The sequence below is a fragment of the Crinia signifera genome, chromosome 7, assembly GCF_055691185.1.
Source record: "Crinia signifera chromosome 7, ASM5569118v1, whole genome shotgun sequence".
NCBI classification, from domain to species: Eukaryota; Metazoa; Chordata; class Amphibia; order Anura; family Myobatrachidae; genus Crinia; species Crinia signifera.
This window is the reverse complement of record NC_139223.1, coordinates 194,827,764-194,838,635: the sequence shown is the minus strand read 5'-3', so window position 1 is coordinate 194,838,635 and position 10,872 is coordinate 194,827,764. Positions and strand designations below refer to the sequence as shown.

The following is a 10,872-nucleotide window of genomic DNA, read 5'->3' as shown; positions in this document are numbered from 1 at the left end:
TGAGTGGTGGGATTTGCTGGGGCAGGACAAACCTACCAGTGTAGGATCGTCCTGCCCCAGCAATACTCACCACTCAAGGGCAGCAGCCAGTCCCGACTCCCACCTCCCCCTGTTCCTGACCTCCTGCGATCTTACACTGGAGCTCCCCGCCGCCATTCACACTGCAGCAGTGACCAGGTGGCAGATCACACTCATGGGGACTTGGGCGCCTGAACTCCTGAGCCACCCCTGCCATCTGGTCACTGATGTAGTGCTAATGGAAGCAGCAGGGGAGCTCCGTTGTACGATCGTCAGGTGGGAGCAATGGGAGGGTGGTGCGCCCAGAAATTTTCTGGGAAAGCCCACTGCGCCAGCACAGCTGAGCCTGGAGAATTTCTGGGCATACCACTGAAGTGGTTAAGGAGGTGTAATGCGCGGACAGGAAGTGTCCCTCTGTATCTGGCCACTGGCTGTTTGCTGTCTCTGGGTTTCACGCTAAAACTTGTAGGATTAATGCTGCTGCTTCCTCCACTTGTGTCAGCATGGGGTAGACAAACGCTGATCTTTGAGGGCAATGCAGGTAGCTCAAGTGGACTGCTGGTCAGGCAAAAGCACAAGGAGAATCTGCAGAGGGTGCCGGAAGTCATGCAACATTGGTCATGTCTCCATGGCAAGGAGAAATTAATTTTTTTCCACCAATTTTACCAATATTATTTTCAAGTACCCCCAACCAGGCTGCAGCATACTGCAAGCTGGGAATTACTGGGATAGAGAGTAGGAAGCGGTGAAATGGGGAACACAGACAGACATAGGAAACGTTAAGAGTAAAAGGTCCATACACTATAGGTGATTCTGAACTTAAAGTAGCTCCGTTTTCACATTTTGAGCAATCCCCTCGCCGGCCTTTCAACCTAGTCAAATGTTCCGGGGAAATCCTCGCGAGGATTGCGGCTAATGCTGCCACATACGCCGATTCCCCCACGGGGGAGAGATGTGTATGGGCACCCTAAGAACTTACTCATCCTTGGCACGCTGCATCAGATGCGTCCGTCTCATATCCAGTTGAGAGAAATGAAAAACACACACAAGATCAGAAAATGGTCAGTTTTATTATATAAAACTTTCTTTTGTTTACAAAATGTTTCTAAGGTTTTCATGATTTTGTTTAAAGATCTACATTTAGTGGAAAAACCCCACAGCATGAATTGGTCCACAATTGACAAGTCCATCATCTGGAGAAGCACAGAAGTAATCGTACTGTAACATTCCGACTGTATAAACAATTCATTCTGACTGTGAAAAAATAGAGTTCATTTTACTTCTACAAAGTTATCTTATGCTTAAAGGGACAGTATCACCTAATATCAAGCAATTGAGGAGGAAGGATATGGGTCAAAGTGATAGGAATGTATAGTCACGTCAGTATCCGCTGAACAAAGCTCAGGGGATATATGGGAGAATGTAGTCAAGTCATTTACATGAAACCTTTCTATTCTTTTGATACGGTCACTTGAACAAAGTAGAACAAGCTGCATTGTACGGCCTTATCCAAACTCTACTTACATCTAGCAGTACAAAAATCAGATATTGTGCGAGTGTCGAGCTTAAGAAAAGATACAAAATGGCAGACGTATAAAATGGCTACCACACAGCCTGGCCAGTCTCTCATTCATCACACTGTGATCCGCGCGTCATACTTGACAGAAAATGACGCAAGAACCAGCACAGTGCTGAACTTGCTCAGCCCGTATTGCATGGATTATGAGTGATATTGGGTCAGCATTTACTAACATTGCAATTTACAGCCTGAGTGCACTAGGCAAAAAGATCCATGGTCCCCTCTACAAAAGAGGAGCACTTAGACAAGCAAGCAGCCGACACCAAGGCTGCGTATTAGCACCCTATGGCAGTAGAATACCAGCAATGATGAGGGAAGAGGGTAGGAGAGGAGGAATAACGAAGTTGTAAGACTTGTTCCATAAACTGCTAATACCACAATTTTAAAGCACATTTATACAGCGTACCACAGACGTGGATGGGTGCACAATATTTTCTTTGTCCGCTCTCTAGTACCATCATTGCAGCCATCATTTTACATAGAAGTGAAGAGAGTTTAGTATGGGGGACAAAACAAAATCATTGCACTGGCATTTCTATCTTCTTAATATTTATTGAATTCTTCACAGGATAATGTCCCAGCAAATCCTCTGTATGACCAAGTGCATTAGAACATGTAAGTTATGATGTACAGCAGGACTGGCCAAACCGGTCCTCGAGATCTACCAACGGTCAACGTTTTCAAAAACCCCTAGGTGCACTGCTGTAGTCATTACTAACTGTCACATTTCCCAGACTCCTTAGCTGGTGCACCACTATAGTCATTACTAACGGTCACATTTCCCAGACTCCCTAGCTGGTGTACAGCTGTAGTCATTACTAACTGTCACATTTTCAAACCTGCTGCATTCATTCCTACTATAGAGCCACAGGTTGCCTGAGCCACATGAACGGTTGGTAGATCTTAAGAAAAAGTTTGGCCACCCCTGCTGTACAGTGTCTCAATGCCGGCAACTAGAGGAAAGTTTGTTCTTGCATTACAGGTGGTCATACAGGATTAATTGGCTGTTCTTTAACAACCCAAAAAAGGCGCACAAGCCAATCACAGTCCCCATCGGAACAGGCCACAGTTGTTCACTTATCTTGCAGTAAAGTTCATGTCACTGAATTACAGTTAGCAGCCACAGATTGTATTAGAAAGCAACATGATAAGACAGTGGTATTGGGGTCAGTCACATAGAACACAAACTACAGACACACTACAAGCAAACCAGTGTTGTTACTAGGGATAGTAAGACATGGGCACATCTTGCCCTGGAGAGCGACAGGGAACCTCCCTTCTTCTGGCAGCTGGAAGGTTCTAGCGCTGTCCGTGCTATATTAAAGTGGTTGTTTGGGGGCATGAGGGTTCGTTTAAAATATGCACAACTTCAGACACGTATAAAAAGAAAAAAAGACACTTCCGAGAAATCAGTACAAATATAGTAACTGGTCTTCATAAAAATACTAAATAAAATTATGCTCCTTGGGCGATGCTCGTTTTAGAAGCGGCCACTAGAAGTAGTTAAATGTTCTAAATATGTTAAAGATTTGTCACTCCTTTTTAATTGTACACCTATATACATATACAACATGTGGACTGATAAGGGTGGGATGGTTTAGCAGCTCGATTCCACAGTTGCTCCCACTTTACCACTTTTCTTCTGGACTTCCTTTTTTGAACATTTTTCCTTTTGTTTTTCCAGTTTCTCTTGCGCTTTTTTGATTTCTTTAATTTTCTTCTTGATGGTGGCTCGGTCTGTCTGGCTTGAAACACCAAGTGCCTTAAAAATGAATAAATAAAAACATGTATAATATGTATAATAGATGTCTCCAATAGAATTGATATCACACATTTGACCAAAACATAAAAATGGTGTGGCTCATTGTCAAGGGACCCCAACTTTCTATACAGGCCCAGCACACCAGTTAATTTCAGCAGAGAGGTGAGTGCAATTAGCTGCAGAGGGCAACATCCAGACAAGGGTTGTTTTGTGAAACACACACACACGCACACACCTAGCCTTGATTGAAAGAACCTTGTCCGGATGTCACGCACTATAAGTCGAGTGGCTTCATTTAACTACAATATCGGAAGTCCATGTGCTCACATGTCGAAACCCCCCAAAAATCCCTTGTGGTAGTGTGCAGCAAATTGCAGTCCAGTGGAATACATATAAGATCCACAATAAACTCCCAGGTGTCCTCCAAAAACAGGGCAGGGAGGGAAGGAAACCAGTGCACTGGATGTCACCCGCGGTGGATCTTAACAACTCATTGGGCCAAGTTCACCGCAGAGCCACACATGGCTAAGTCTTGACCCAGAATGGAACGCTTTACAGTGTGTGGGATTTCTTTGGCCAGAACGTGCAAACAAAGGTAGAATAAAGCAAATATTCTGCAAGGCCAAAAAGGTTTTCTTGCCTCTAAGCATTCTCTGGGGTTTACATAGTCTTAATTCAGAGGAGTTGTAGATGTCCACACAGACTTCTGTTATCTTCTTTAAAATCAGACTTTTCCAGGTTTTCTATGTGAACTACCAATTGTTAGATTCTGGAGATGCTCCCGGGAATATTTGTTACTAGTACAATCAGAAGGAGAAAGAAAGAATTCCCAATTCGGGCACTCATTCAACTGATATATTATGTAATAGATAGATCCTGTAGAGCAGTGGTTCCCAACCCTGGTCCTCAAGTACCCCCAACAGTGCACGTTTTTTAGGTGACCCGGCAGGTGCACAGATTATTCAGGCACATTTGAAAAGATCACTGGTGGAGCTAATTATAGCACTTGTGATTCTGTGTAGAGACCTGCAAAACATGCACTGTTGGGGGTACTTGAGGATCAGGGTTGGGAACCACCGGTGTAGAGTGTCTATACTCCGCTGGCATTCAGCAATTTTAGATAATACTTGGCATTCAGCAATTTTAGATAATACTAATAACAGTTACATTTTAATAATGAATTTGTCGGTGGACAAACCTATATAGGTGCAAAATCATAGAATTATAGCGATTCAAATATATATTGCACGGTGTTTGTGTTTTATTCTATTCTGTCCTCAGTAAATGTAAGTGTATGATACCACTGAAAATAATAACCAAATAATAAAATTGTATCTGTCTTGGATGCAGGGAATCTTTGGTACACAGCAAAGAGTGTTCATAGCTGCCCTGTTCTATTGTATTACTACCAATCTTGTTAATACAGATAGGTATATAACAAAAGAAATACCCTTTCAATGCGCTAATAGATATCTGTCGGGGCAGCAACTCTATTAGTCCCCCCTGTTAGTGGGGGAAGTGGGAGAAATGGAGAAAAAGAGAAACAGACTGTGCCCCTAATGTAAATTCCACCACCAGAATATGACCAATAACCATAAATCAATGGTAATTCCAGCAAAATATTCACAATTTGTGATTTAATACAACATTTATTAGAAACATGTAGTTTTCATCTGTGCAGTATAATTCATACAGAACATGGAAATACACCCAACGCGTTTCGTCGATATGACTTCCTCAGGGGTAAAATTTCCGTATGTTGGTGGGTAGTGAGAATACTCACTCCCGGTATGTAAACCTTCTAAAAAACGGATCCTATGAGGATATTTAATATATAGTGCACAGCTGCATCAAATTCCAACTGTATTCCAATAATGGATCAAGGAAAATGTAGATATCCTTCTATACGATCGGATCCTGTTGAGGATCTTAATATTTAGAGCTCAGCTGCATCAAATTCCGTCTGAAAACGTGTATGGGTCCTGCAGGTGGTTCATTGTTGGCTTGCTGTGTTCCTTATCCAGAGGAGTCCTCATTCTACATTACCTAGGACCCATACACGTTTTCAGACGGAATTTGATGCAGCTGAGCTCTAAATATTAAGATCCTCAACAGGATCCGATCGTATAGAAGGATATCTACATTTTCCTTGATCCATTATTGGAATACAGTTGGAATTTGATGCAGCTGTGCACTATATATTAAATATCCTCATAGGATCCGTTTTTTAGAAGGTTTACATATCGGGAGTGAATATTCTCACTACCCACCAACATACGGAAATTTTACCCCTGAGGAACTCATATCGACGAAACGCGTTGGGTGTATTTCCATGTCCTGTATGAATTATACTGCACAGATGAAAACTACATGTTTTTAATAAATGTTGTATTAAATCACAAATTGTGAATATTTTGCTGGAATTACCATTGATTTATGGTTATTGGTCATATTCTGGTGGTGGAATTTACATTAGGGGCGCACTCTGTTTCTCTTTTTCTACAGATAGGTATATGCTTATAAGATGAAACTGTGTTGTTTTATAGGTTGTATGAAAGCACTCACATACAATGTAGCCACAATAAAGTAACTTGAAATGATTCACTCCCTGTCCACTGCTAAATAGTCTTGGATGTGACTTCCTATGAATCACTTACATTTGCATGTGGTGTGCACTATTGCAGCTGGTAGGCCGCAGTTCTTTCAGGGATTGAGCTGTGTATTGCAGCCAAAGCTCTTGAAGGTGCTCAACTGTGCGCTTATGAGTTATAGCGCTGTTTAGCCCAATTCTGGGTTTAAATATATGATGCACTAATCCTATCAATAGTAGCAAAGACTGGTAAATCTAATTTATTTTTATATGATATCGTGTAGTATGTACTTGAATGTATCACAGCCCGAACTTTAAGCTGCTCTAAGAATTTGTACTGCAATGTGCTGCCGGACTACGTAGCACAAATCAATTTAGTATTATTTGTGCTCACTTCTTTAGAGACAGAAGCTGGTAAAGAATACTTATAAATTTGACATTATAACCCGCATTAAATGGTGATGGCATTAGGAGCCCGGCTGTCACATTAACCCTGATAGTGTGTACACACGGTTCGATATGGCTTCCGATGTTGACGATATCGTCAACATCGGAAGCCATATCGCATACTGATTGTATGCATTGTAAGGGCTTCCTAGCCCGATGCGCGCTCCCGTTTAAGGAGAGATCGGAGGGGAGATAGAGTGGGCAGCACACTCTATCTAGCACAAATCGCCAGCATATCGCATGCATCGTATGTGCCTTGCGATATGCTTAAGATGCGATGTGCTATACGATTTCCAGGGCCCTGTCAGTCATCCTGTTGTTAAGTCAAAATCGCTTAGTCAAAATCTTAAGCAAATCTTAAGGCACATAGGAAATCGCATAGTAAATTAAATAGGAAATCGCATAGCAAATTGTATGGTAAAAAGTCAAAATCTTAAGCATATATCTTAAGGCATATCTTAAGGAGTAGAGAAAAAAAAAAAAAAAGGGAAAAGTAAAAATCGGACAAAACATCGAATCGTACATCGGATCGCACAGAACATCGAACCGTGTGTACACACTCTGAGATGCGCGCTGCCGCACTTAAAGGCTAATATCAGTTATATGGCTCTTAGCTTTAATAGCTTTCTGGTGCAAACTCTTTGCTGTGTACCAAAGATTCCCTGCATCCAGATAAAAATTTATTATTTGGTTATTATTTCCAGTGGTATCATACACTTACATTTACGGAGGACAGAATAGAATAAAACACAAACACAGTGCAATACATTTGAATCACTACAATTCTATGAATTTGCACCTCTATAGGTTTGTCTATACTTCGCTGGCGTTCAGCAATTTTAAATAATACTAATAACAGTTACATTTTAATATTGAATTTGTTGGTGGACACTCCCTACAGGATCTATTACATAATATATCAGTTGAATGAGTGCCCCAAATTGGGAATTCTTTCTTTCTCCTTTGATTTGTAATAGTCTTAATTCAGTACAGTGTTTATTTCACCAGCAGATGGCACTATATGCCTTTATAGAATATATCTGTGTGCTATATATTATAGAGATCGATAGATATACAGATAGAGACATCCTTGTCTAGCCCTTTAATAAAATTAAGTGAGCCAGAGCTGTCAGACTTAGCCCTCTGCTAATCCCCTAATGTATTGTTCCAGGGGCGGATTGGGCCACCAGCATCCGGGCGATTTCCCATTGGGCCGGACCACATTTACTACTATACCCCCCAAGGCTGGGCCGCTGCCCTGCCCACACAAAATATGGCCGCGGCTTTGAACAGTTTGACTATGGCCGCGGCCGCTCCTGGATGACGTCATCACATCACCGGCTACGACAGCTGCAGCACCGTCTGGCAGGGTAAGACATGTGCCGACCGGCTTTCGGCACATGTCGACTCAAAAAAACTGTAAAAAAAACCCACCATGTTGACCTTTTGACTGTAGACCTAATCACACACATTTTGGAGGTCATTCTGGTTGTTTTGCTGTTTAGCGAGCCTTGTAATGCCACCCGTGGGCCTTTACGAATGCCTGCCCCTTGCTGCACTGTGTACCCGCCGCATGGCAAATGGATGTTCTCCATAAACATCTATTCGCAGGCTGGCATGCGGGCCAGAAATCATTTGCAGTGCTCGCAAATCTAAGTCCGTCTCTGCTGTCTTAGATCTGCAGTGTCCAGCTCAGAGAACTGTGCGGGCAGCTGGTTACATCAGCCGTGTGCTTCCCGGAAGCCAGGTACCCGCCTGTGTGCGCATGGCAACGGCCAGCAGTTTCCTGGGCTGCCTCTCCCATGCCGCCCCCCACCCCTCCCTTTGCAAGCGTCACAGAGACTATGCACGTCTCGGAAGGTGCCCGCAGAGAAACCCTGCACATGCGCATAAGCGAATATGGGCATGCGCAGAGCTTCAACATCGAACCCCCGTGCGTACGTTCGCAAACCAGAATGATCTCTTTTGTTCAGTGGGAAGAAAGATGGTGGAATGCTAGAAATAACACAGCGAAAACCGAGACCGGATCCCCTAATCCCCGGGACTACACCTGCTGTGTTACGGCCACTACTGGAGTTCAGGAAATCCTCGCTGATCACTCTGTCCCCATATTTGGGGATATTCGACTACCGCCAACTAGCTTATCAGAGCAACGTGACTGGCGTGTGTGGCCCCACAGGATAACGGCTTTACTGCATGCTAGGAAATAAACGCTGATCTTCACCCATACTCAGACCTGACTGCATCACCCCTATCCATCCGATCGTACATGTGGTGTTGTCACTGTCAGTATGCATGTGTACCAGCCCTATACCTGGTGCAGGACATCTGTCTGAAAGCAAACAGACCTCTCATAGCATGTAGCACCGTGTATACTACCACAACACGCTCACCGTACATTTGTCCTATATGTGAATGAGCAGCTACTGCCCAGTTACTCCATTACAGCTGATGCGATATATCATGGCGGCATATGTGCAGCACACGCGCAGTGTGAGATATCGCTGGATACATCCGCAAACTTCATTCATAGAATAAAATAAATGAGAGTCAGGCTGGCCTATGCGAGAGAAAATATCCTGCGCCTTACAGTACCTTCAATCGCTCACTGTCCAGCATCATTAACTGCTGGCCATCAATGTTTTTGGCTGTGAAATCTGTGATGTACTGCTCCAAGTTCATTCCCATCAACCAGTGACACACTTGCTGAGCGGTCCAATCACACACAGGACGACTATGCCACTGATTTTGTTTCCCGCTTGTGGTGACATCATCGTCTAACGTCTGCAAAAAAAAAAAAAGAGAACGGCTTAGTGACTCTTCAGATCTTTGCTGCTTAGTGGTCCGCTGGGTATAGCTAACTGGATGGGCTCCAGAACATGAAACAGTGGTAGGAAAGACATACACCCCCCCCCCCCTCGTTCCCCAAATTTGGCATGATCTAGTACAAATTCTTCATGATCTAGTACATTCTTGGCCCTGATCCTGGAGTTCTATCTGGTTGAGCTTATTTGGTAATTCTCCCCGTCTTCTAAGATTTCAGTTTAGGACAGTGGAATATGATAAAAGTGTGTGGACAGAAAGCAATTCCCTCTATCCGCAGCCTACCAGAAGCCACAGTTCTCTATGATTTGGCTTGTCAGAGATCTGTATGTGTGGGGCCAGGTTACAGGAAGCAGATTTAACTCAATATCTCTCTATGAAGGAGGAAGCATAACAGATTAGAGTATTATGTACAAAGCTGGTTCACCCTCCCGCATAGTATATATGTAAAGTTGTATACATCATTGTCATGTCTTTGAGGAGGTTGGTTTGACTGCTGCAGAAATCCAAAAGCAATTAAATGGTGTAAAATAGAACATAAGGCCATATGCTTATCACAAATATAAAGTAAATCCTTTAAAATGATAAAATATTTGAAAACGTCTCATTTCAATATGAACGGTATCCGTTTTCCGCCCACTTTGTAATGCCCTGGTCCTTAATGTCTATATAATTTTACCAATTATCCATTATAGTCATTACTGCTTATAACATTTCAGAAAGTTTAATGTGATATTCTTGTTATCGCTCATGCTATGCTCCAGCCAATCAGCTCCTGACATTTTTAAACACAACAGATAGGATCTGATTGGCTGGAGCACCATTTATGACTGCTAGAATGGGGTCCATCGTATTATTTGTGAAGGGCGTGAGGGGCCGTTCCAACAGTGTTTAAACGCCAGCAATGGCACCCGATTTAACCCGATCTTGCACCTTTACAGGCCCGAATTCACAAAAAATTGTTAGCAAACCCTATAGAACAGAGAGTGATTTTTGTCAAATTCCATCCGTGGTAAAGTGCGTCTGGTGGCGTGATTATTCGCACCATCTGCAGCTATTGGGATCGACCCCATTGAGTGATCAGAAGACGCTCTCTAATTAAACTTGCCCCAAAGTGTCTAAGATCTGCTCCCCCACATTTCTGGAGCACAGACGTTCTCTCTTTTATGGAGGCCATAAACGGATCCGTGGAGTTTCATGGTTGAAGTACTCCTCTGGATCACCCTAGGTACATGTAACGGGTACGTATCACTGACCTGTTGCCAGGTAACAGGAGTACAGCTTTGCTACACAATGTATTTAGTATGTAGTAAGCCTATGGAACTGTAAGATAAAACCAGAAATGTCTTTTCATGGGGTCGGGAGGGGACAATTTGTATAATTTAGAACTATTTTAATGGCCTGCGTTGCTGCTCATACTCCCCTACGCACAGCGGGAGAGCATTGCAATAAGCCGCTAGCCTGGAAGTGTGCACAGGGCAGTATGAAGGACTAGATGGGAAGGAGCGATCCATCTTACACAGAAGAGGGCACCATACATGACTGGTCTCCGCTAGAGGCAAAGCTTTGCCACCACTTTGGGGCAGATTTACTTAGCAGCAGGTGGTGCATGGAGGGGTCTGTTCCACTGGGTATAGCAGCCCAGAGGCCATA

The 10,872-nt window shown here is 43.3% G+C and overlaps 1 protein-coding gene across 4 annotated transcripts in view; it reads right to left on the bottom strand.

Moving 5' to 3' along the window:
• Positions 1-1,069: 1,069 nt before the first annotated feature.
• Positions 1,070-10,872, bottom strand: part of LOC146021018 (neurabin-1-like) — a 92,656-nt gene continuing 82,853 nt past the window's right edge. For all 4 annotated transcript variants that reach the window (XM_083154800.1, XM_083154796.1, XM_083154798.1 and 1 more), the window contains 2 exons: positions 8,992-9,180; positions 1,070-3,359 (listed from right to left, as the gene is read on the bottom strand). In XM_083154800.1, coding sequence (XP_083010926.1) covers positions 3,195-3,359; positions 8,992-9,180 — 354 coding nt within the window. In that variant the 3' untranslated portion in view covers positions 1,070-3,194. The remainder of the gene's footprint in view (positions 3,360-8,991; positions 9,181-10,872) is intronic.